Source organism: Symsagittifera roscoffensis, chromosome 9 (assembly GCF_963678635.1).
Source record: "Symsagittifera roscoffensis chromosome 9, txSymRosc1.1, whole genome shotgun sequence".
NCBI classification, from domain to species: Eukaryota; Metazoa; Xenacoelomorpha; order Acoela; family Convolutidae; genus Symsagittifera; species Symsagittifera roscoffensis.
Window position 1 is genome coordinate 49,873,298 of NC_087070.1, and position 27,663 is coordinate 49,900,960.

General features: G+C 35.3%; 1 protein-coding gene across 1 annotated transcript; it reads left to right on the top strand.

The window, feature by feature from the left end:
- The first annotated feature begins 114 nt into the window (after nucleotides 1-114).
- On the top strand, nucleotides 115-26,991 carry LOC134854048 (multiple epidermal growth factor-like domains protein 11). Its single transcript, XM_063870118.1, has 12 exons — nucleotides 115-472; nucleotides 860-961; nucleotides 1,894-1,997; nucleotides 2,414-2,506; nucleotides 14,881-15,125; nucleotides 19,003-19,131; nucleotides 20,043-20,303; nucleotides 20,890-21,043; nucleotides 23,684-23,770; nucleotides 25,129-25,388; nucleotides 25,969-26,121; nucleotides 26,391-26,991. The coding sequence occupies exons 1-12, from the start codon at nucleotides 366-368 to the stop codon at nucleotides 26,880-26,882; spliced, it is 2,187 nt and encodes a 728-aa protein (XP_063726188.1). The 5' UTR covers nucleotides 115-365; the 3' UTR covers nucleotides 26,883-26,991.
- The last annotated feature ends 672 nt before the right edge of the window (nucleotides 26,992-27,663 follow it).

Sequence of the window (27,663 nt, forward strand, 5' to 3'; positions counted from 1 at the left end):
CAAGAAAAATGGCTGCTTGACAAATTTAGAGTTCAATCTAAAGTTAAATCAGTTTAAACATGTAAATAAGAAATAACTTTTGCTCAAATGTTCTCTGATTGCTAAAAATAAACATTTTCAACTATTGTCTTCAAATCTAGATATATATTTTTTGCTCTTTCGAATACAATTTTTGAAAACTCATTTCAAGAATGAAGTTTTGCTGATTATACTGAATTGCTTGAAACAAAATTTGTACCAAAAAATATTGAGTACGAAAAAATAATCCACTTGAAAAAATTTCAGGCTTTTTACAATATTTCTCTATAGAAGTATTACCTCTTAATTATAATTGAGAGAAAGCAAACCAACCGCGCTGTTTTGAAATGACATTGTCGTTGGTTAAAAGTTTGGTCGTGTTTGGTGTGTTGATTGTCGTAGTTAGTTGTGACGTTTCTGAAGGAACCTCAAACGCATGTCAAAAAAGAACCAGGTAAGTGTAATCACCTTTTTTTTCTGGTGACTCTTCTGGTCGACCTCTCAATAGGCTCCTCGTTTTGTACAGCTTGCAAAGAAACTGCTTCTCATAGACTTTCTTTTGCGCTCTTAGCTTATTGTTTGAATACTTTCATTTGAACTTTTTTTGCAATATTGGAGGATCTAGAATATGGATTTTGAGATAATCATTATTTTATTGGTAAATATTTAAATAGAGGCTTCTCATTAACCAGGAAAAGCTACAACATGAATCATGACAAAAAAATTTCCGAAAACTGGAATATCGGAAGGCAGTTGCTTAGAGTTTTTTTCTCATGTCACCCAAATGATTGTAATATTCTTTTGTTGTGTTTTTATATTTTAGTGTCCGTTTATATTTTAGTGTCAATGAGGAAGAGAGAGTATGCGAGGATGTGGCCTACACAGAGAGATACAAAGCCAAATGTTGGAATCTTTTCAAATGGTTCTCATGCACCAAAACTAGGTCAGACTGTTTTGCCATCTAGATCATCATCACTTCATTACACTTGCGGAGCGAGTGTATTAGTACGAACCTTCTTTTTTTCCAACCTAAGTTGCAAATATTGGTACCACTTATGGGGCATTTTTACAGTTTTCTCATAGCATGTGCTTTGACATTCCAATAGTGATAAGTTAACACCGAATGAGTCAAATGAAACGAAAAAAGTGATTTGTTTCAAACAATATATTACGAAAACTCGGTCTTAGAAATTTTCTAACTCAATATATCTCGCAATTTTTCGAAATGCATAATTTATACATAATTTATGCATAATGATTTGTTTCATGCAAAGTTAGTGTGGACGCCTTCAGTTTGTTATATTCCAAATTATTACTTGCAAAATTGAGTCTATTTGTATTTGGTGCCACTTTCACTGAATCGCGTTTGCAATTTATTAGCATATGTAGCTGCTTTCTTCGTGGCTAGTGTTTGTCGGTTGTTAAGCTCGGGTGGCTGAGTGGATAGTGCGTGAGACTCTTGATTGCAGTAGGTCGCAGGTTCGAAACCTGCACGTAGCAGAATTTTTGCTAATTCGAGGCTCATTTCTACTTTTTCTTATTTCACTTGATATCGCTGCTTTTCGGTCGTGTTCTGTGTCAAATATTATTGTATTTCCTATCTCTTGTCTACTTTTATGGGTAAATAGCTTGGTTCCTTTTACTTATTCCACCCAAAAATCAAGACCCAATTTTTTTCTACTTCGTGTAGATCTGATGATTTTTTTTGAAAATATGGTTCGAACATTTTTTTGGCCGATCTAGTTCTGTTAATTATGAAAATTATCTTTATGAAAAAGTTTTGTTTCTTGGATTGTTGATGAATGTATTTTTTGGTACAAGTTGGACACCATAATTTGACTTAATCGACCTGAACGAGACAGATTTTTTATTCAGAACTGCTTATCACGAGGAGTGTAGAATGGAACCGGTGACCACGATTGTGATCACGTGGGAGTGCTGCAGTGGTTATCAGGAGACAAGTAACCGCCGATGCAGACGTAAGTTTGTTTCCTGGGTGGGAATTTAATCAACCACTAAAAAACAAAAAGATTTTTCCATAAGTACTAATTTACGACACGCATTTTCTTAAACGAAAAATTCGAGTGGGCAGTGTTCCCAAAAATGCAATTTTCTTGGGACAAAAAGTACCAAAAATTGCCCAACTTTAGGAGGAACTCAATTGAGTCGACGTAAAAAAGATTGACAACATCCAAACTACCACCTTGGGAGAGTACTAAATCTGCTCTTGTTCTGATTAACTGTTTTTCATTGGAAAAAGGATTTTAGCCATACTCTCAGACTCGTAGATGAGCGACTGTAAATTGTAGTTGAAATGGAATGAGATTAAATTGTGATGCTTTAAGGCTATGAAGATTTTAAAAGGAATGAAAAATCTAGATTGTTCTTTTTGTAGCCGTCTGTTCGAGCGGATGTGAAAACGGAGACTGCATTGCACCCGACAATTGCAGATGTCACGATGGGTTTAGAGGCATCAGTTGCGACAGCTGTGAGTTTTCTACTGACCACTATAGCTTAACAGTTTTGTTTTACAAGCTTTAGTTTTACGAGGCAGAAAGAAATAACTCGACTATCTTAAGATTTCGAAACTTCTCTTAATGACAATTTTCGAAAATAAACTTATAGATTCGCATCAGTATTTAGTCGAAAACAAATGCAACCTCAATTTTGAACAAAAAATAGTACGCGGCGCAGTTTTTTTGTGGTTAATTAGTGTCGTGCAGTGTTTTGGGGAGACTGGAACCTGTGTTGGTCGACCATAATAAAACTAGAAGATTGTTTTTTTTTAAGAACAACTGACCTCTCAAACAAATTCATGCACACGCTAGCTTAACTTGCGCTGTCTTTTAACTTACGCTGTTCTTTAAATTTTCCTGATGAATATTCGGTTTTGTACTGACCACTATAGCTTAACATATTGAGTTTTCTACTGACCACTATAGCTTAACAGTTTTGTTTTACAAGCTTTAGTTTTACGAGGCAGAAAGAAATAACTCGACTATCTTAAGATTTCGAAACTTCTCTTAATGACAATTTTCGAAAATAAACTTATAGATTCGCATCAGTATTTAGTCGAAAACAAATGCAACCTCAATTTTGAACAAAAAATAGTACGCGGCGCAGTTTTTTTGTGGTTAATTAGTGTCGTGCAGTGTTTTGGGGAGACTGGAACCTGTGTTGGTCGACCATAATAAAACTAGAAGATTGTTTTTTTTTAAGAACAACTGACCTCTCAAACAAATTCATGCACACGCTAGCTTAACTTGCGCTGTCTTTTAACTTACGCTGTTCTTTAAATTTTCCTGATGAATATTCGGTTTTGTACTGACCACTATAGCTTAACATATTGAGTTTTCTACTGACCACTATAGCTTAACAGTTTTGTTTTACAAGCTTTAGTTTTACGAGGCAGAAAGAAATAACTCGACTATCTTAAGATTTCGAAACTTCTCTTAATGACAATTTTCGAAAATAAACTTATAGATTCGCATCAGTATTTAGTCGAAAACAAATGCAACCTCAATTTTGAACAAAAAATAGTACGCGGCGCAGTTTTTTTGTGGTTAATTAGTGTCGTGCAGTGTTTTGGGGAGACTGGAACCTGTGTTGGTCGACCATAATAAAACTAGAAGATTGTTTTTTTTAAGAACAACTGACCTCTCAAACAAATTCATGCACACGCTAGCTTAACTTGCGCTGTCTTTTAACTTACGCTGTTCTTTAAATTTTCCTGATGAATATTCGGTTTTGTACTGACCACTATAGCTTAACATATTGAGTTTTCTACTGACCACTATAGCTTAACAGTTTTGTTTTACAAGCTTTAGTTTTACGAGGCAGAAAGAAATAACTCGACTATATTAAGATTTCGAAACTTCTCTTAATGACAATTTTCGAAAATAAACTTATAGATTCGCATCAGTATTTAGTCGAAAACAAATGCAACCTCAATTTTGAACAAAAAATAGTACGCGGCGCAGATTTTTTGTGGTTAATTAGTGTCGTGCAGTGTTTTGGGGAGACTGGAACCTGTGTTGGTCGACCATAATAAAACTAGAAGATTGTTTTTTTTAAGAACAACTGACCTCTCAAACAAATTCATGCACACGCTAGCTTAACTTGCGCTGTCTTTTAACTTACGCTGTTCTTTAAATTTTCCTGATGAATATTCGGTTTTGTGACTGTTGTAGATTTTGAAGATATTTCTGCAGTCCAGTTTTGCAAAACTACAGAAGTTTTGCTCTTAACTGACTATAGAGACCTAATTTCGATAAGTTGTCTAACTAAAGATGTACAAGGTGACATGGTTTCTTTAAATCATCGACTTCACACAAATAAGTTAGTAATTAATCTAAAACAGTTACAATACTTGTTAAATGCTTGTTAAATAACAAGCAAACCGGTGTCAAAAATTTAGGTGTTTATTTTGCTTCAAAACTTTTGATTTCGTTAACATGAAACTCATTAAGCAGCGCCATTTAACCTCAAAGCTAAAACCCTACATGCCTGACAGTAAAATGACAAATTTTTACTGTGTCAATGTTGTTGTTCTCTTTCTCCAGTGCGGTATTTTAATTCACGGATGTTGCAGCTACCCGCATTTTGACTCAATTACTGAAATTCAACTTTTAAAAGAAAACGATACAATCATAGTCATGGTATTTTCGGCAATTGAAATTTTTTTTAGCTTCGGAGTTTCATATATACAAACTGCTAAAATTTGTGCAAGGTATTTAATGGATTTCAATCAGAATGTTTATTCCGAGTGAAATCTAAGAGGTCTGATTGGAGCTTACTCTGTGAACTATTTTTAAACCAAAAACAGCTATTCTGGATGAGATTCCGGGCGTGCTTACATTAAATTTTGATCTGGCGTTTCTTTATTTGATCCCTGCAAAAACCGGAAAAAAAAATTGTAAAAAAAGCTTTTACCATAATTTTGAAGCCTTAAAGAAAAACATGGAATGATACGATAGGTTTTCGATTTATAAGGTTGAGAAGCTACCAAAAATACCACAAGCTACAAGAATACCACATTACGCTATACGCTAATTTAATCACTAATTTTTGAATATTTAGGAAAATAATTTGAAGTCTTCGACTATTGATAAACGTTAAGTTGGGCATCAGGTCGCTCTAGCTATCCATTTTTTATTTGAAATTTTAGTTTTTTTTTCCAAATAGGTAAGAGCGAAACAAATTATAGCTAATTAAAACAGCCTTAAAACTTTTTTATTCATTTTTAGGATGATTTTCTTACTACTTTTTCTCTCATGTTCTCTTTGTGTTCGTCAAAGACAACAGAAAAAGTTTAGGCTAAATACCAAAAATCAAATACAAACAATTAATTTACATATATGTTTTGAATTCATTTTCGCTTTTCATTTGAACCGCACAAATAAACATTTTTACTTAGCAATTAAAACTTTGGAATTAAGTTTTCAAAATCTTTAAAAATATTAGTACTGAGAGACGGACTCATAGGTTTGACAAAGACTTTTTGAAGCTAGGAACTTTAAAGTCTCGAAGTAATGGACTCTTTCGTTTTGTAAAACACACGCTCGCTGTTGATTTGGCTAAAAATTGACATATTCAGCGAAATTTTTACCCTCGATAGCTATAATTTGAATCAAAAAAAGCTGAAGCAAAAAAAGTGAGGCGGTGTTGGTGGGTTGTTGAAGAAAGAACAAAAGTATAATGTTATTCGCAAGGTAACGGATAATAACATTTAGGTTTTAAGCATTGCCATTATAACGCAAAAATGTGGTACTGTTTTAACAGTAATTTATGTTCCATGTTCCACCCACATCGACGAACAAAATCATTTTAAAAACATTGTAAATGTATCTCAATTCTCTAATGCTGACACCAGAAACAAAACCTGAGGATGTGGTGATTTGATTATTATTATAGCTCGAAATACTATACAATCGGTTGAACTGACAACCATTTTTTCGGGAAATAGTTTATTTTTTGCTGAACTCGGACAAACCCACGAGAAACTAACATTTCAAAAATTTGCTCGTTTCTTTTTTATTGCAGCTACCCAAACAGTGGCTGAAACTTGAAAATCCAAAAATTCATAAGCCAATTATCAATGTTATTCATAATCAAATAACAAAAATATGGAGGGTTTTGATGGAAAAAACATCAGAAAATACTTTGAAGAGCTGCAAATAATTTTTGTTGAGAATCTTAATCATTTTGTTCCACTATATCAAAAACAATCCGAAGTTAAAACACTTAAATTCAAGGTAAGTTTGTAAAAATTTTAATTAAAAGCAAAGTTGAAATTTTCTAAAACACAAAGTTAGAAAAATTGGTTAAGGCAGATAGCAAAAAGTTATCTCGGTGAAAAGTCACAATTTGGGCAGATTTTTTTATAGGCTACGAAAGTTTCTCTCAACCAAGCAACTTGTAACAACTTTCAAAACTTTCGCGCATTATATTCTTGAGAATGGAGTTTTGGCTTACGCAAAGCAGACCAAAATAGATTTTCTAGATCAAAAAGTGAAGTGCTTGTTCAGAGCAGATATATCTTAAGACTATGTCAATACCAATCATTCCAAAATCTAAGATTGAAAAAAAAGTTTTTTGGTAAGGAGCTCCATTTTATGAACTAGTGAAAACTGTGTCTAAAGTTTCAGATTTGAAAGCTTTTTTGAAGTTTTGAACGAGCTCATTACAAATAATTAAGTGAACAAACTTCCCAAGATGCGCAGTAGAGCAATAAGACTACAAACAAGAGTACACAGAAATGAACCAATTGTTGTTCGGCATTATCCTAATTTATCATCCTATTTATCTTGAAAACATAAAAAATTCCTCCTCCCAGAAAGTAATTTCATGCAATCAGATTTTTTACACGGCTACATCCTGGATTACGAAGAGCTTTTAAGAACTGCATTCTATCATGCAAGTAGGATCCATGATTTTTTTGGTAAAATTTTCATTTCTCGTTTTTTAGGCGAAAACCAATGAAAATTGAAATGTAAGTAGTCACATGATATAATTTCAAACATTTAGATATTATATTTCGCCCAGTATCAAATATTTACTAAATGAATTTCCGCTCTGAGACACCTGTGAACGAACCTGTAGGTCCAATGGTGCTCTCCTAGGCAGTAAATTGTTGGCGTGGCTTGTAAATTTTGTAGCTACCCACAATAGAATTACCTGAGTACAATTTTATTTTTAGTATCCTCATAATTGCAATAATGTTGATAATTTAAAATTGATTGCTAAATCACTCAGTTTCTGAATCGCATAAATTATCAACTGAAAAATTTTGACTTAAATTGTTGCTTAAACTTTCGTAAATTACAATTCCAATTCGGTTTGAAATTCTGCATGACAATTTTTGCAATTCGGTTCGAAATCTGACACCTAGTGTCAATGTTCGAGTTAATCTCAATAATCAACGAGAATTTAAATTAGGGATACTTCAAGTTGGTCGGGTCTCTAATGCAGTAACGGCTGCCGTAATACATTTTTTATCTAGCTAAATTGAACTGATCGATCTTCCTGTTCATGCCTTGTTTTTTCTTTGCTTTTTCCGACGTTCATTTTTTTGAGAATTGTTTTTATTGAGAAATCTCCAGCTACGCCAGATTTCTATTAAGTACTAAAAATACACTACACTGCTGATATGATTCACCTTGTTCATGAATTATTCAAAATTTTTACCACAAAGCAATCAATTTTATATACTCTAACTAGGATAACGGGTTACTGTGCAAGGAGCACATAACGTTCCGGCCATAGTCTTAAAAAATGCTACAAAAAAGTTTTTAAAATCGAGTTGGTGTCGTTTTTTCTGCGTGGTTTTATAAAAGGATCTGAACGAAAAACTAGAGCTTAGGAATATTCGACAGTCATAGTAAAATAAGCTATTTGGAAAACGATTTTTGTAGGAAATTGAGTAGAAAAACAAAAAATGAAAACATTTTCAAGCTTGTGACTCCGAAAAGGCGCTTGAATACTAAAAAAACTTCATTCGAGTAAAACTAAATTTTTCCTGCTCAAATTGAGCTATTGTAAGCTTTTAAGCTATCAAAATAAGCCATTGCAAGCCTGCTGGCTCGCTCACTTGCTCGAAATTAGACAAATGTTATATCCTCCACTCAACCTGATAATTATTCCTGTTTGATAAAAATAGGTTTTATGAAAATGTATCGGATCGGGTTTTTCTATTATTATTATTTTAATTTTATTTTTTTTTGTGACGCTTTGGAAAAATTTTTCACTTTCAAAAATAAGTGCGACCACTACCCTGTGTGCCTGCATAATCCCTTAGTCTCTTTTTACCTTAACCCGTTTACCACAGCCTTCGGAAAAGTGTGAGGGGGGATTTTTTACTCATATTTTTGAGTTTTTTTTTTTAATTTTCTGGAAAACTACCCTTCCAAATCAATGGATAGAACAGGTTGTGGGACGCTCCCCTGCCTTAGCAACTGCGCCCAATTTTTTTTACACAGAAAGTTATGGCCCCCAGAAAAATCAACTTGTTTCGGTTTACTGATTATTTGCCCTCCCAGTGGTTGGTTTTTCCTTCAGGCAAAATTTAAAGTCTTAGATAAAGTTTCAGAAAGAATTGCTTATACCTTCGCTAAAATAAAGCTGCCATGAGTTCAACTATAAAAAGAGGTTTCTTCTGGGTTGTTTTGTTGTTTTGCGATAAACGTTATCTTGCGAATTAATTCAACTCAAAAATTATTCCAAATTGAGTTTAGGCAGTTAGCTGATTCAGATAATGCGCTAGTAGATGTGAATCATATCAATTTGTTTTTTTTAATGCACATGGGGAAAGTTTTTGAAAATTATTGTCAAGTCAAGGTCACCGTAAAAAGGCTGACGAAGCAGTCAAGGCGAAGGCTTAATACGAGAAACTTTGCTATCTTCGAATCTAATGTAAAATTTGTGGTAAGTGAAAGTTAATCTTTGTTTTGGGAAATAGATCTTTTCCTTTTGCTTATTAGCATTTTTTTCACTGCGTGTCAGTCCTTATTTTCAGCGTGAACCCTTTTTGATATGTCCGTTTTCTTTGGTCCGATTAAAGTTTTTGATATTTGTAGTTTTATAACTACAATATAATTTTTTTTAATTTTCTTTTTGCCCAATGAGAATACTCATCTGTTCGACTGCTTTGATTTGCTGTACTGCATTCACTTGTTTTTTCCGATCACTGAATTCTGTTTTCTGGTGTGCTTTACTTTTTTCTGTTTCTTTTTTGTTTTCCAAGCAAAACAGGTACGACGAATAATCATCGGAATAGGTCAAGGGATACCACATAAAAGCTTTTTCAGTCGTGATTTGAACTACCTTAAAAATTTTCAACAATATTTTTCAGTGTTAGGTAGAAAAACCGGTTCGTAGTTTTTGATTTTTTGTCTAATTTGGAGCGATCGAAGCAAGTGAGCAAGCCTATAATAAGCTTATAGCACTAGTCTTATAATTCAAATTAATTCATGAAATCTTACTTGATTTAACTTAGTTTTCAATTTCAGCGCCTTTTTGATTATGAGATTGAAAAAATAATCTTTTTCTACAAAAAATGAAAACTTTTCGAAAGAAGCTTTTGCTTTTTTTATTCCGTTTTTTAAAATAAAAACTCTGTGTATGATGAAAAATTATGTCACTGTACCCAAGTGACTTTTACTATCGAATATGTAGGCTTTCGTTCAAATCCATTATCACGAAAGCACGAACAAAATCTAAACTGTTTTTTTGAAATTTTTTGTTGTGAACGGAATTTCCTGTGCTACTTGCGCAGCAACCGCTAGTTTGTTGCTGTTTTGCTTTTCAGTGGGAACATACAAATTGAGCGACTGAATTCGAAAGTATAGTTTTTTGCAATGGTTTTTCTTACTTCCTTTCTTGAGATTTATTCGTACTATTGTTTATTCGTACGAGTTTGAATTTATCATATGATTTTAATTAAAGAAGTAAGATTTCGTACCTTTTTTTAAAGCCATAGAAACTATAACTGATTTTAATTGAATTCAAAGTTTTTGATGTGCGCCGTGATTCCTACTTCATCCGCCATTTAAAAATCTCTATCAACCGTATGTATTATTTTATGAACTACTGAATGAGCTGACGATTTCGAAAATTGAACAAACGTGGTCAAGGTTGAAGTCTAATTCGGAAATCAGATGCTAGGTTTTCATTTGATTGTTTTCCTGTATGAATTTCGAACATCAATGGTTTTTCAAAACTCGTTGGAAGCTTTCTTCTCAATACTTGCTATTTTTTGCTTTTTATATGGTAGCTGATACTTCGCTTCTGCGTTCCGTTAGAGTTAATTACTAAGTTTCCTTCAATCTCACTTGTGGTACAGAAGAACATGCTATTCGTTTTTTTGCTATGTTTTTTTATCATGTGATTGCCGGTTTATACAATCAATCCCTCCTGAAGTAAGATGAAGCAGGGCGGGCTAGGGCTAGTAAGGCGGTACAGCTTTTTCTCAAAAAGTTGTTGCCATGTTTTGCTTGCTTCAAACCTACGTGTTGCAAGCTGCTCGAAGCTCCGGCTCACCTCTGCAGAAGCTATGTTTCTTATCAAATCAGGATAGTCAAATCAGAATTTTAACTAACTATCTTTCTTTTTTTTCTGCCGCGCCCTCGCCTAACATTTTGCTCTGATTCAATCTCAAAATCAAGAAACTAAATCAGCTCAGCGAATACGCCATGTTGTACCAATTAGTTATTAAAATCTTAGCAATCTTAGATTTAAATAAGTTATCGTTTTTTTTTTCAAATGTAGATCTGTTTTCACTAGGGCGTCAAAAACAAATCACAGTTCATTGTTTATGAATCATTAAGATCAGGGGCAGTATAGGGGAAGAGACGATCACCCTTTCAAAAATCAGAAATCCTCGCCAGCCAAAGCGCTCTATTTCCTGAATTTATGGTGTCTACCTCTTTAAACCCAGGTTATTTAACCCCCATTTTCTACACCCCCTACTTTATAACCCCGTAACAAGATAACCTAACAACAATTTAACCCCCTTTTAATACCGATAATTTGTTTCAAATTAGGTCCTTTTTATAAGTACAGGAGTAGTCCTCTAGCATCTCAGAAATAATTGCATTTCGATTAGTTAGTGAAATAATCCCTCACTCATGCATTTAAAACAGAGATAACCTACATGGTGCTAATTGAAAGCAACTCAAGAACATTAAAAATTGTGCATAAAATCATACTGTTTTACACTTGAACGATTGTCTTACCATTCTATGGGCTATAATGTTTGGAGCGTCCTTCCATTTTACTTTATCCTCCAAAAACAAACAAATATCAGGGAGCGAGTATTATTCTAAACTTAAGAGCAAAAACACTACTAACTGGAATTAACAAACGCAAAATACCAGACTGATGAATGCCGAGCAACAGCAAGTACGGATGGCGAAAAGTTTATTCAAACGAGGGGTGAGCATAATCACGACATATCTACGAAAAAACCTGATGCTCAACTAGTTTTGACAAGTATCAAGGACCTGGGCGGGGGTAATACATCGACTGTCGCAGACTCCACCGCAATTCAGTCCATAACAGCAATTCAGCCCATAAATTAAAATGTTTAACATTTTTTTGAGAAAAGACGTCTCCTTGCGGCCTCCCGGAGACGTTAAAAAACGCATTGGCTTGAATCGCATTTGAAAATGCTGTCTCTAGCAATTTAATCCCGGAACAATTGCTCCTTTCCTTTGGTGGGACGCTAGGTTGGGACTAGGGGCTGGTAAACCCTTTAGACAATGCGTTGTATGCCGACAGTTCAAAAAAATTGACAAATTTTAGATGGTTCGAAAAGTTAGTTAAATTATACTTTAAAATGATCGGCATTTAAAAAAAATTAGATTAGATTGATCAAATTTTTGGTCACAACCAGTTTTCATTTGATAATTCATTTAAATTCAGCCAATTGATCTATTATTAGCAAGATGATTATCAAGTTCACTTTTGGAGAAATCTAATCTTTTTTGGTTAATAACTTGAATCATGCCGATCGGATTAGTTTGCAAGTTCAAATCAAAGTCTAGACTACCGGCAAGGTAATTTCTGTTCAAATCTAAACTGCATTTAGCAGTTTGCACGTTATTTCGCTTTGCGTTGAAAAAATTTTCGCAATTAAAGCTCTGATGTTTACCGACGCTATGGTTCCGAATTCTTTTCAAGTAAGCTTCATTTTGATTCTAACAATTGGTATAAAAAAGACATTGAATTTTAGTGGGGTTTTCTATTTCTGAAGCTATTTGAGAGGGGGTTTAGAAACCAGCGGTTAAAAAACGCGGGAGTGATAAGATGGGGAACCGATTTTTTACCTTGAAACTTTGGTACTATCACTTTTTGGCTAGCCTACCTAAAAACTTTTCAAAAATCAACTTCGTTTATCTAAAAAAAATAGTTTTTGATTTTTCTTTTAATTTTTGAAATATTTCGAGGAAGTCCTATTCATCGAGGATATCATCGTTTAACTCCTCTTTCTCGAAGAAGTCCTATTTTAACTACCATTGTTATAACATATTTCATATTCATAGGTAAACTAAAATATTTGGTTATAGCGTAATTCGAGGTTTATATAAGTATGTAAGGTGAGAACAGAGCAATTTTTGGACATTGGGGTAGCCGTATTTTTAAAAAAATTTGTCAAATGCTGCTAGTTTTAACTCGGCGTGTTGAAAACATTTCAAAAATATACCTTGCCTCAAGAAATAATTTGGTTCATCCGTGATTTTCATCTGTAATCGCTTCACCTCCAAATAAACCGACTTGCGACGCATTATCCAAATTCATTCCAAAACTATGAAAACAAATCAGCTACCAGGATATGTTGTATCAATTACTCATTAGAATTCTCAGAAATGACTTCGTAAAATATCCGAACCAAACACAAAAGCTTTTGAAAATAACAATTATCCGTTGAAAAATCTCTTAAAAGCTTGGTTAATTACATGGTACGAGAATTATTGCACAACTGCATAGACGAAAATTAGACATCGTTTTCTTAACTGCAGAATTTTTTTTAACGTGACTTCAAAACCGTTTACCGTTCCTTGTTAGTGAATCTAATAGATCAGGAGCTGTTTAGGGATTAGAAATTCTCAGCAGCCAAAGATTTTTTTCGCTATGTTACCGAGATTCCTGGGTACCATCAATTTTGGGTGACAGGCATTTAAATTTTCCAAAAATAATTTTGGTTTACCTTAAAAGAAAGTCAATAAAGTTCTCAGAATTTTCTAAGCTTTTCCCTCCTAGATAATTCCCCTTCTAGAGTATTCTAGATAGAGTACCATAATCTAAAAATAATTGGTATTCAAGCACAGTCTTGCAAAATCAGTGGTTACTGTGTGATATGAGGTTTTGTTACTTTAAAGGTGGGATAGGGCGGATTTTGAGCATGGAAATTTTTCTCAATAACTTGTCAAACTTGTGCTAGTTTTAGTTACGCTGGTCTCTAATTATATATAGCTCCCCATGCATATCCGCTCTTATTTTTATCACAAAATCAATAAAATAAAAGAAAGTAAATCAGTTCAGTGACGAGGGCTTGTTGTAACAGTTATTAATTAGACATCTCAGAAATGAATGCGACTTTCATAAAATCAACTAATCAAAAACTGTAGCTTTTTTGATGATCAATTTTCTGTTGAAAGGTCTATTAGATCCTATTAAAGACCTGGTTTGTTATCGTATCACAAGAGTCAATGCAAACGTGATTAGACGAAAACTAGCCATCGTGCATCAACAAGAAAATCTTGTTCTAATGTGGCTGAAGAAATTTTCAAGGTTCGTTGCTTACGAATCGTTAAGATCAATGGTTGTTCAGGGGAAGGGGGCGTCCACCCTCTCAGGATTAAGATATCAAAGTGGCTTAACTAAAAAAATTCCTAAAGGGCTGGCCCCTGAATCGATTTGCATCGCATTTGCTCCAATTTCATTGAAAAAAAATCATAATAAATCACTTCAGCGACAATGACACTTGGTAAAACTTCGTCATTAGAAATCTCACAAATGATTGTTATTTTTTTAAATATGCAAGCTAAATAAAAAAGCTGTTCAGAAGTTCTTCACATCTTTTTCTACCATGGCGGCAAAAATGTTCACAGATTGCTTTTTTGAAAATCAATTATCTATTGAAGTAACAGTTAAAGTCTATCAAAGGCCTGGTTCTGCTTTAGAATCATATCTCAAGAGTCATTACTAAAATGAATAGAAAAAAATTAGTCACCTTTTTTCAACTGCAGGTCTTTTTCCACTGTTCACAGTTTATCGACATGAATCATTAAAATCACGGGCTCCGGTCGGGCGTCCGCCCCGTCAGGAAAAAGAAATCAAATTAGTTTTACTGCAAAAAAATCAATGAGTTTTCTAAAATTTGAAGAGCAGGCCATGATTATGATCACCATATTTCTTCATGATGATTATAAGTTTTCGAGAGTCTCTTGCTATAGGAGTCCTCAACTTGAAAATATGAAATTTTCTTAAAGATTTATAAGAAACCTAAACATTTCACAAATGAGTATTCTTGTTCGCAAGGAAAGAACTCTTGGTAATTGGAATCATCTTATTTCGGTTGTTGGTCGCAGTTAACATGTCTACTCCTAAAGCGATTTAGGGGGCAGGTGTTAACTTGATCCCGATGCAGGGCCGGATTCAGGGAGATCAAAAAATCAATTTCGTCGACCTAAAAAAAAGGTCGACCAAATTTTCGAAATTTTTTTGAAAATCCGCCCCCCCCCCCGCTCATAAAAATCCTAGATCCGCCCCCTGTACCGATGTTTAAGATCTCAGCCACCCTGTCAACTTGATCTCGGGAGCCCAATTTCTTTTTAAAAAAAGTTTAACAAACATTTTTTTCAGCGTGTCAGCCAGGTTCTTTTGGACCCAGCTGTGCTAACAGTTGCAGCTGTGAAAATGGAGCCGATTGTGACCCAATCGACGGATCTTGCACCTGTGCAGCTGGCTATATTGGCCACAGGTGTGAACAAGAGTGTGACGAGTGGAAACATGGGCTGGATTGTGTACAGGATTGTGTGTGTTTGAAGAACCAAACGCAGTTTTGTGAAAATACCAACGGAAGATGCACGTGCAAGAGTGGTTACCAGGCTAGTGAAAATGCTATGTTTTTGCAGACTCTTTTTTGATTTTTGCTGAAGTACTGTTTCCAAAATGGGCTCTTTTCCCTTCAGACAAACATAATTGGTCGGCATACTTCATCTTTTAAGACCACTCGCTACACCCAAAATTCATGCTCATGCGATTTGGGGGATGAAAAAGAGCTCCAAAATGCTAAAAATTATTGTCACCAAAATTCGTTATACCAGGGTACGACATAGGGGTAGCGGATCATGTCACAATCATTGGTAATGTTTTGTACTATTTCACGATCTCCAATTGGTCGAATTGTCTTTAAATTCATACAAAGGCGCCTCTGGCGCCACTGCGACTTAAATTTGAGGGGCAAATCGCTTTAAAAGGGCCCAAAAATGGCATTTTAAGCCTGTGTTTCATACTGCTCGCAGCGTAAAAATTTTGTCAAACTAGCGTCTTCCATAGTGTTGCGGGACCTCTGAAAATCAATTTAGTTGACCCCTAAAAACAGACAAAAATTTTCTGAAAAAACTCTAGATATAAATAACATTATTTTTCGTTCAGAGTAATTGAATTTATCGAGTTTTTTTGGTTGGTTTCGGCTAGCTCTACACTCTATGTATGTTATCTATCGAAGATGATGCGAAACAAAAACTTATTTCTCCTCGTTTTCTAAATCAGTTTTTTCTGCTGTTGCCAGTCTTTTTTTGTTGCTTAACACTTAAACTTGCAAACTTAAAAGCGACTTCGACATCTTAATAATCACATCTCAAAGACCAAATAACCAATCACAGGGCTTCAGTATGATACTCTCTTGATCCTCTCCGAGCTTTTCTTAAGATAGTCAAAATCGAATGAAAATAAAACACCTACGCTTTAATTCCATCCAACTTTTCGAGTTTGCCGACTTTTATCTGACATAATTTTACCTCTGTTGAAAGTTTAATGTGTACAATAGCCCATAAGGTGTACATATAAGCTCATAAAGCCTCTAGCTGTATTGCCAAATTTTGTGAATTTTCGATTGTGACTTATATATTTGCCTACCGTAAATTTAAAAGAGAGCCGCCTTGATAAAATTGAAAGTTTTTTTAAAAAATATTTTGGCCAAATTTATAGTTGCAACTTGGGTGTTCATTTTTTGGGTCTGAATAGCGAAAACAATCAGAACCGACACTAAAAAAATGGAGACATGGATAAATTTTTTTAACCTTTCCTTTTTTTTACTAGCAACCTTGCGAGCGTTTGTTTCTTAGTACGAACCTTCTTCTTTTCTAACCTAATTCGCAAATAAAAGTGTTCATTAAACGTGTTCAATTACTTGATGGAATTTCTGCTATAAGCACGATCTGTAGCATTGGAAATTTTTTAGCATCTGTTCTTTGCTTTATTTGCGGCTAGTGATATATTAATTGTTCGTGGCTGAGTGGTTAGTGCGTGAGACTCTTAATTTTTGAGTCGCAGATCGAATCCGAGACGAAACGCAAAAATCCGAGACGAGACATCTCGAAGTAGTTTTTACTACTTCGAGGATTATTTCTATTTTTTCTTATTGCAGTTTATACAGCTGCTTTTTGTCGTGTTCTCGCTAGTGCTTGCGAAGCGCAGCTTCGCCTCGGTGTAAAATCCAAGTTACGACTAAGAAGGCTCTGCTATGATAACTCATTTGACTTTCTGCGAGCTTTGCTTGAGGCAGTCAAAATCGGCTGGAAAAAAATTGACTCGACGCTATAGCTCCTTTCCGCTCTAAGAGATGGTTCGTAATGGAGAGCACATTGATTTAAAAACCTCGCCTTCAGTAAAAATCTTCTTAAAATAAATAAATCAATAAATTTGAACAAGACGCTTTCATATTCAAAAGGAGTTAGTATTTGCAAGAAATTGTGAAATTGATTTATTATTGAACCTTAGCAACGTTTTGGATACAACAGGCCTAGATGTACCGCGGTTGCCTTTGTAACCTCAAAGCTGGTGTTAGAACCCCGGTCGAGCTCGGTTTTTTCAGTATGTATGAAAAAGAAATATCTTTTCCTCGAGAAATAAAATTGATCGACTTTCGTTTGTCTACTTACGAATTGTCTACCTTCGTTTGTCTACCTATATCGCGGATTTTTCTTACTGTAAGCAAGTGTTATGGTAGTTGCAAGTGTTTTTTGATTGTAGTTTCAATGGGACTTGAAATTTTAATGAATTGAATTTTTATTCGCCTCAATTGGTGCCTGCTCAAAGATTGTCGCCTTTGTTTCCGCTTCATGAATTTTGCGTTTTTGCTAATTTTAAATTCAACTATTTTGCTTGGCGCATTTTTTTTTTACTTTTTGAGCTTTTTCAATTTTTCTCAGAAACTATTCCACTGATTTTTAAAAAAGGGATTGATCGGAATACCACTTAATTCACTAGTCTATTTTTACTCTAGTATACAATCCACAGCCTTCGAAAAAGTCTGTGGGAAAATTTGAATTTTTCTTAGATTTTGATATTTTTCTCAAAAACTGCCCTGCAAAATTTGATAACTTGGTTTCAAGGGATAAAACGGGCAATGGAAAGCTCTCCAGCACAATCGGCTACGCCCAAATCCTTTTACTCAAAAAGTTATGGCTCTCGGAATACTCAAATATTTGATTTTTTGACCCTGTTTTGATTTTTTTTTCTCGAAAAGTACCCTTCCAAATCTGCGAGTCTGAGTTTCATGAAGATAACGGGTGGTGGTAAGCTTCCCTGCATAAGCGCTCGGAACAGTCAAATTCTTAATTTTTTGACCGTTTTTTGAAAACTCCCCTGCCAAATCTTATATTTTGGATTCAGTCCATAGAAGGGATCGTGGGAAGTTCCTTTACATACGCGAATATCAAAAAAGTTATGGCCCTTCGAAAAGTCAAAGTTTTGATTTTTGAACCGTTCTTGAAACTTTGACTTTTCTCGAAAACTGCCGTCCCAAATCTGAAATTATGGGTTCATGAAGACGCTTCATGCGCTAGTGGCCACTTCTAATTATTTACCTGAATTTTTTATTTTTTCTTATTTTTTTTTCGAAACCATGATTTTTTCTGAAAAGCTACCTTCTCAATTTTGAGTTTTTGGGTTCAATCTAATTTACCAGTTGCATGATTTCTTCTTCATAAGCGGTTGCGCCCAAATTATATCTACAAAAAAGCTATCATTCGTGGAAAATGCTATTATTTTCTTGTTGACCATTTTTTGGAAACTCTTTGACTTCTTTCATACGTATCTTGCCAATTCTGATATCTTGCCAATACGTATCTTTACAATTGGCTACACCCAGTTCTTGTTAAAATTTTTTCACCTGAATCGAAAACTTTTGTCGAAAACTAACCTGCCAATTCTCAGGTTAAGTGTTCAATCGAGAAACCCGGTTCTGAGAATCTTCTCTGCTTAGACGCCTATTTTTGCAGAAAAGTTAGTGATTTCGGAAGGTCAAATTGTTGAACGTTTTACTGTTGTTTAGAAACTGACTTTTCTTTTAAACTACCCTGTCAAATTTGGGTAGTTTAATCGGAAAAACCGGTTGCGAGGAGTTTTGCTTCAGAAATGGTGTCACCTTATTTTTTGCCAGAAAAATGTTTTCCATGGAAGTTTTCAATATCTAAAAAATTTTCACTCTTTCACTTATCTTAGTGGAGAAACAACTACAGTTTTGGACAAAGTCCATTTTTTTTGTTAATTACCCATTTCATCCTGCATCAGTATAACAATTTCACAAAATATCAAAAACGTGCCTACAGCTGGGCCCCTTCGAAAATTTTGGTTCACCTAGTTTTTTTAAACATTTTGAATTCTTAGATTATAGATTTTTTTTTATTTTTGTGTCGTATAGCAAGTGGTGCGAGGGCTTCGCTTCGCCTCTGTGCATATTAAGTTGCTTACTCCTAGGGTGCCCTGTGTGACTCATTGTGTCCGGAGGGCTTGACTGGGGTAGGGTGTGAACAAGTGTGTCCGTGTCAGAATGATGCCATCTGTCTGCCAGAAGAACAGGGATGTCAATGCACTCCCGGATTCTCGGTTAGTGCTCTCATTCAACATATGCTCGGTTCCTTTGCTTAAATTTCAGTAGTCTGAAAATGGAATTCAATTACACCTCAAACATTTTACAATTTTTTTGCAAGCAATGCAAATCTATTTAACCTAATTGAGATATAAAACATTTTCAAGAAAAAATATACTCAAATGCATAAAAATAGCATCGGAGTGAAAAATTGCATCGGGTTTTCGTTGAAACAAAAAAATGGTGTGATGAAAAATAAAAACAATTTCATGTTCTTATTACCAGGAAATTGTGTGGTAGTAATTCATGCCTGCCTAGTAGAAAGTCATTTAGATGGGCTTTTTTTACAAATTAGATTGAATTAATAGCAATTGAATCGGATGTGATTTCACTTTTGAAAACTTCCTCTCGCATAAATAATGAAGAAACCAACCGGATCAGGGGCGGGCGGATGCCACCCCTCAGGGATTCGACCCCCTGCCCCCCCCCCTGGTACTTTATATGAAATCCATGTTTGGCCAATGGACCCTAAAATTTTTCTAAAGGCGCCTCTGGCGCCACCAATACATACTAACTTTGACGGGCAGCGCGCGCCAAAAAAACGCTTAATTTTTTGTCAAAATTTTCCAAAAAGTGCCCAAAAACGGGTCCCAAAAAAGTGCCCTTTTTTTGGTCGGCCTAAAAAAAAAGGTCTCAAAATTTTCGAATTTTTTTTGAAAATCCCCCCCTCCGAGACCGGATACATATTTTAAAAAAGTTGCGGGTAAAATTTATTTCTGAATTTTGTTAAAATTTTCAGAAAAACTTAGACAAATTTTTTTTCTAGTGCTAAACGGTTTTAACCTTATCTGGTAATAATGGTGATAATCTTAAACTATATTGCAAATTTTTAACTAATTAACTCAGCTTCAAACTCAATTTTTTTCAGGGCGAGGTTTGTGCCGATCCTTGTGAGGAAGACTCGTGGGGGGCAGACTGCACAGAAAACTGTCTGTGCTTCAATGGCGGAGATTGCAATCCCAAAAACGGCACCTGTACCTGCTCCCCTGGATTTTTCGGAATAAATTGCCAGCGGGAATGTGATCTTGGGTTCTGGGGTGATCGGTGCAGTGGAAATTGCTCTCACTGTTCTTTCGGAATGCCCTGTGATTTCAGAAATGGGACCTGTCTTTGCAACGAGTTTCAAAAGGCAGAGATGTCATGATTTTTCAGGGATTGAAGTAATATTCCGAGCTAACTTAAGAGAAAAAATTAAACGCACTTAATTTGAAATCAGTTGCGGATTTAGGGGGGAGGGGACGGACGTTCTCTTCTCTAAGAACTTGATTTCTTGATCTTTCAACTATAGGCGGCAATTTTGGTCGACAAAATCTTTTTCTGTAATCGCCGTTACCTCAAATGTACTCTTAATTAGCCAGGAACAGACAGCGCGCAAAGTAATGCGATGTTTTCGTGAAAAATTTTGATAAATTGCCCTAAAACTTTTTAAAAGTTTTGTTGGCAAAATTTTTTGGCAAAGTGGGCCAGCGGTGTCATAATGCTTTGAAGAGCTCCAAAAATTAGTTTGATAGACCAAAAAAAAATCTTTTTAAATCCGTCCATTCTTAAAATGTTAGGCGTTCTTAGTTTGTAAGAAATGATTGTATAATTTCGTATTCATTCTGAAAGATTTTCTTGGGCTAAGATTTTGACGGTAACCAAGGTTTTCAATTATAATACCAGAAAGTTAATAATATCAAAATGAAACCTATATTTGACATCTCAGTCAAATCTAGGGGGATAATTGTGAAATACTGTCGTGTCCCGAGGGTAAGTATGGACCAGCCTGTTTCCATAACTGTCTGTGTCAGAATAATGCCACCTGTGACATGGTGACGGGTAGCTGTGAGTGTCTGGCATTGGGTTTCACCGGGCCCTACTGCTCACAAGGTGAGTCATCAAATTTTTGAATTTATTTGCTTCAAAATTTTTTTGAGTCTATTACTTATTGTGCCCAAAATGGTACACTCAGCTTAGCCCAACTTCGACTTACTTTTTTGAACGGATCATTTTCTGGCTTTTAGTATGTTTGGCCAATTGATTGCACGCGGATGAACGATTATTTGCTAAGTTTTCGCGTTTCAACACATCAAAGTTTTTTGATCTGGGCACCTACCGGTACAACATTTTATAAAATAGGGGCTATTGAAAAAGCGATGAAAATTTTGAGTCTACAAAAATGAACTTCGTGGTTTTTGTCCAAAAGAGTTTGAAACAGTTGTTTGGGCGATTTTGGGCATTTAGCCCGAATTAGGAAAAGTGTTTTTTGATGTTTTCTTAAAATTACAGTGAAACTTTGCTATACTAATTCAACAACTCTAAACCGGTCAGGAGAATCCTATCTGTAATCGGCAGACTAATTTTTTCCAATCAATTTTTTCCCGATATTGGAAGACGTCTCAAAATAAAGTTATCTATGCTGAATTTTTTGGCGTATGTGACCAGTTTAACTTACCGCAGGGAGCAATAATGTGATTCTTGATTTTTCATTATAAAGTTTGCGATAACAAACACCGTTTTTTCAAAAATCACAGGTTACTAAAAAAAATCCCGTTTTCAGTTTTTTTAAAAAAATTTTCTGGAAAATCTAAGCACAAATAATGGAAGGAACATTTTATATTTCAGGCAGAATCTGTTATATGGCAGCACTGTTTTTGTTAATTTGGAGTTCCCAACATTTTCAACGAACTATTGCTGGTAGATTTTTTCAAAATATTTTAAAAAGCTATGATTTTTTATGCTTTGCACAAAGTTTCATAATAAGTAAAAGGTTTGTTGTTAAACAAATGATAGAGCCCAAAATCCCTAGCTCAATAAAAAAAATGCATTTAATTAGTTGTTACAAGTTTTTCAGGAATTGTTGGTGATGTTTTGGCGTCATTTGAAATAGATTAAAAAGCCGAAAGTCATAAATTTTCCTCTTTCCTCAATCTTTGTTTTGAAGATGGCTTTTAGGCGAGTTTAATTCTTGCACCGCTGTGTGGTTTTTCGAGTCGCACGAAGGCCCAAAAGCTTACTGCATGAAGGGAACCAGGAACGAAAGTAAATTTGAAACTATCTTAAAATCTATAGTGTTTTTTCAAAAGTTCTTTGTTTTATCCGGCTACCGCAAGTACTGTGCCAGATTCAGCAATATAGTCCGATTCAGCAATATAATTTTTTTTCGCTCCGTTTTTGAGATTTTTCCATTCCTCTCAACAGAAAAGTTTTCTAAAATAAGTTTCAAAAGGCAGAGATGTAATGTTTTTTACAGGGATTGAAATGAAATTCCGAGCTAATTTAAGAGAAAAAATTAAACCTACGTAATTTGAAATCAGGTGCGGATTTAGGGGGGAGGGGACGGACTACCTCTTCTCTAGGAACTTGACTGTTTGATCTCTCAACTATTGGCGATTTTGGTCGACAAACTCTTTTTCTATAGTCACCGTTGCCTCAAATATACTTTAAGTTAGCCAGGAACAGACAGCGCGCCAAGTAATGCGATGTTTTCTTTAAAAATTTTGATAAATTGCCCTAAAACCTTGTTTTTGACCTGCTTTTTCAAAATTTTGTTGGCAAAAATTTTTGGCAAAGTAGGCCAGGGGTTTCATTATGCTTTGAAGCGCTCAAAAAATTAGTTTAGTAGACCAAAAAAAATCTTTTTAAATCCGTGCATTCTTAAAATGTTAGGCGTTCTTAGTTTGTATGAAATGATACTTTTTCCTATTCATTCTGAAATGTTCATTTTCAGTCAGGTCATTTTACAAGTATCAGAGTTTCATTTTTTAGACCATTTTTGAAGAAAAAAATGGAGGAATTCAACTTGATAAAATCTTTTTCTGGTGTCCTAGACTAATTGCTCTTTCGGTTCCCCGTTTGCTGTTTGAGAGAAGATAGGTAACAAACGTCAATTCTTAGATGTCGTAAATTTTGATGAGGGCAGCTATCTAACTTGTTCGTGACCTGTCATTGGGTCGACAAAAATCAAGAGAAAAATCCGCCGCAATTACGTTTACCGGCTAGATAAAGATTCTGTGAAAAGCATACATGATTGAACTAATTTTAAAAAACATAATATGTTTCATCAACTACAAGGCCAGTTCATTGGAAGACGAAAGCGTAGGTGAAGATCGCGTTGAGCCTATTATTTATCCAGCAAGCTTTTAAAAAAATTACCGTTGAAAGCAGTAGCGCGGAAAAATTTGGCAACCAGAATTGAGGGGGGGGGGGGTGGTTTGGCGGTCGCATCTCTCAATTTTGGATGCAAAATTATTCCTACGGGTACTTTGGTATAACTTTACGAGATCAAATTGGTCGAACTAAAAAAAGTCGAACCAAATTTTCATATTTTCTTCAAAAAACTGGAACGCCCCCACCCCCCAACCGAGAAAAATTTTTGCGCACGCCACTGGTTGAAAGCATTTATTTACAATTTTCTTTTGGATTTCATACATAAAAAAATTTAGTTATAATAAAGGGTTCATTACTCTCACCCATGTTTAACTTCAATCATGATAGTTAAATATGCGTCTGTGTTTTTTTTTGTTCTAGAGTGTCCTAATGGGACCTTCGGAGTCAACTGTTCCCAGGAATGCAACTGCACAATGGACTTTTGTGACTCAGTGGTCGGGTGTGTCGGTTAGTCATGTCAACTACCTCAACCCCTTCATATATACACACATACACACACCAACACACACAAACCGGTTGCCAAAAGTGGCAAATTGTCGTTACAAGGTACAAAATTTGCATATACTGAACCGTTTGGTATTAGTTGTTTAATGGGTTGAAAATTCTTTACCGTACCATAGGAGAGAAATATTTATCAAGATCTACCAACTATAGTCCACAACCATCCATCGCCTATTTTTTACCAATCATGATCCCGAACCAACTGCCATTGTAGTGTACCTATGATTGTAGCTGAAATCAGAGAAACTGATATATCATTGTTGATGAGGATTGTGCACCGTACGTACGCTTCCAACTCATACATCATACATTGTTCATCAACATTATGCAAGACCAGTAGCGGATTTAGGGGGGGGGGGGGGCGGACGCCCTTCTCAGGGATTCGACCCCCTGCCGACGCAAAGGGTCCCCCCTTTGTACTAATTTGAGATATCCTTTTTTGGCCTTTTTGTTCAAAATTTTGCGTGCGGCGCAGAAAATTTGACCAAAACGGTCTTTTTAATGCTTTTGGAAAATCCGAACCCCCCTCGAGAATTTCCTAGATCTGCGCCTGTGCAAGGCGACAAGTGTGTAGCCTTATTTAGAAAAAAAAATCATTAGACATTGCTACACTACTTGTTCCTACCGTTTGAAAAATGGGGAGGAACTTTGTATTCGGGTGTGTTTTAGTTTTTTTCTTTTTTTTTGTTTTACACGCAAAATCAGCTACCACAAATAGTCATCGGAGAGAATTGAGCGATATATCATTTTAAAGCCTTTTCAGTCGTAATTCAATTGACTTTCAAGAAATTTTCCTAGTGTTGAGAAAAACTGGTTTGAAGTTTTTGATTTTTGTCTACTTTCGAGTGAGCGAGCAGGCTTACAAGAGTTTATTTAAATAGCTTAAAAGCTTATAATTGCTTAGTTTAAGCGGTAACAACTTAGTTTTTAAAAAAGTATTTAAAAATTTTATAGATTTTTGATTTTCTAGTCATTTTTCTACAAAAATTGTTTCCCAATTCGCTTATTTCACTATAACTGTCGAATATGCTTAAGCTTTACTTTTTCGTTTAGATCTTTTTATTACACCAAGCAGAAAAAACTAAAATTAGAAAAAAACTTTTGTTGTATTTTTACTGACTATGGTTTTTTTTTATTAGCAGGACCAAACCGTGGGGGTCTGACTATGGTCGGAACATTTAGTGCTACTTGCACAGCAAATGGGTATATGAATCTCAACGTTTGTGTACTTTAAAAAAATTTCAATTTAGAGTTCATGAAAATTAGTCACGATGTTTTGATTGTCTTATCTTATCTTTTTCTAGAAATATCCAAAAGAGATCAACAGTTTGGCGAAGTGTCTTCAGATGATATTCCGTGGATGGTCGTTACTTGTATCTTGGGCGTGTTTTTCGTGCTACTCGCTGCGGGTGGTGGATTTTTTGTATGGAAACGCTTCTCCAGAAAAATGAAGCCCAAAAAACCCCCTGCTGGTTATCCACCCGAGAGAAATGGGTTTGTGAATCCAACGCTTGCCAAGAAAGAAGAAGACAAGGAAGCAGGGATTTACATAAGTTCGAACTCGGTGAGTCTGACTGCTCTCCATCTATAGCCAGCGATGAGGCGCAGTGGTTCCCTGCTCGTTGCTAGAGGTTGAATTGAATATAGCGTGCATTTCTGTGGCAACAACCGAGGTTCCGCGTAATGCGCTAGCGGTCTTTTCAGCATATTCATCGATTGGTTTAAAATTAAGAGTGACGTAGTATGTACTCACGACTCTCGAACTTTTTTGCGCATACAATTTAACAGCACAGCTTCAGATCGGTTGTGAAATTATTTAAGGTCAACCAGGCAAAGTAAGCAAAAATAAAGTATCCGTAAACTCGCTTGTTTCGACCATCTCAATTTTTTATTGGCTTTCGACTTGACTTTTGGCTTTTAAACTTGATTTTGAGTACCGACGAACTCTGTAAACGCTTTTTTTTTCGATTGCACACCGATTACTACAATAATATTGAAAAATCTCACTATGTCTCTCGTTCTGTGTCGAGAACAAAAACCCGCTGAAATTTAAGTTTACTTTTCAAAAAAGCCAGCACGATAACGGTATTTTAAGTCCAGCTGTGTTCTCGAAGTCGACTATTTAAGCAACTTCTTGTACCTAGGAGATCGTGGCATACAGCAGCGCAGCCTCTGTTTCGGGACAAGATGATCCATGCACTAGTAGTGCACCACGACCCGAGGATGATAAAGAATACTCTTTGACAGATGATGGGACCAAAATGCAGATGGATAGAGACAACTCAATTAATGAAAAGGTTATCATTTTCAGCACGAATGATAGTAATTTTCAAAACTGCGTTGGCGTCTATTTCACAAAGGGGTCTACAGCGGTTGGTCATAAAAAGTGAATCCGTGCTGCTCCTTTCCTTCCTAGAAAAAAATCTTTTTGGTGTTTTTTGGTCGTTCGTATCTCAATTTATCTCAACCGGGGCTCGGTACTTCGACTCTTTCAAATAACGATTCGATAACAGATCAAATATTGCGTCTTTCAAATTTATGTCTGAATATTGACGCTATGTTTCAGAATTCCCTTAAGGGTCCTTCTCAGATTCAAAAACAGACGAGCTGTGACAATGAATACGCGGATATTAACACGCTTGACAACGAGGCCCCGAAACATGACGATCAGACACAAAATCATGCGAGTTCTAATGAATCCGCCCCTGATTTTGACAATGATGATTACCAGGGAATCGAATCTCACTACTCAAAAATACAACTTTTGGAGTCTAAGACCGACAAAATATCATCCGAGGTTGATTCGGAAAAAGAGGCCTATGTAAATCCCTGCAGCGAAACTGATATGGGGAATTATGATGCTTATAACATCGTCAGCCCATTGCATAATGACATGTATGTCGAGCCGAATAAAGAGAAGTCAAACGCTTCGAAAGACGAAAGTTCGACAAAAACTGAACAAGTTACTACTTATAAACGAACGAATGAAGGAGGGGTTTGTCATGACACTGAATACGTTGATGGATTGAGCGATTATGCTGATTTGGGTGACAATTGATGCATAAAAAAACTGAAAAAAATGTGAAATTTTTGTCTTGATGAAGTTTTTTTAAATTCAAACCCTTCTAAAGTAAGTTAGTTGCTTTGTATATTAGTAGTTCATTTTCAACTTAACCGTTCATGTATAAAAATTGATGTAATTTTTTAAATTGTGAATAAGGTTTTTGAAACAATTTTTTTCAAAATCCTGCTGCATTTAATTTTTTTTGTGAAAGTACCATTTGATATATTGGACTCGCTAATTTTTACCGCCTGTTATTAGACTGGGCCAAATTTCCTGTTCTTTTAAGTTCAGGTGTGAAGATTTTGCAGTGAAACTTGTTAAGGGTGTGATCAAAATGCCCAGTGAAAAACGCCAATTGTGGAACTTTTATCGTTAGGTTTGAATAGTTGTTGTTCAAAACTTACTACTGTGTAATTTATCAATTTTTGCTATAGTTTCTTCTTGGCTTTCAAACGAACGTATTTAAGTGTCGATAACTTTAAATACTCATGGAAAATGAATACTTTTAAAACTAAACGTATTATTTTTGATCTCACCACTGAAAGTCGTCTGGTGTGTTTTAGTTTTCTCTAGTTTTATTCCTTTAATTTCAGGCAAAATCAGGTACCACCAATGATCATCAGAATAGATCGAGTGGTATACCATAATTGAACCCTCTGCGTCCTGAACCAACAGATATTGAAAATTTTCCAAAAAGGTACCTCAAGGCTTATTTAAGCCCCGCAAACCGAATGCGGCTCCGGCACTGAAATCAATTTTTCTTGTTTTTGGTGCC

Excerpts from the sequence above, each read along its gene's own strand:
- LOC134854048 (XM_063870118.1), top strand. The coding sequence starts at position 366 with ATGACATTGTCGTTGGTTAAAAGTTTGGTCGTGTTTGGTGTGTTGATT. Across the intron at positions 19,132-20,042 it reads AATGCACTCCCGGATTCTCG|GGCGAGGTTTGTGCCGATCC; the intron begins GTTAGTGCTCTC and ends AATTTTTTTCAG. Across the intron at positions 23,771-25,128 it reads CTCAGTGGTCGGGTGTGTCG|AAATATCCAAAAGAGATCAA; the intron begins GTTAGTCATGTC and ends ATCTTTTTCTAG.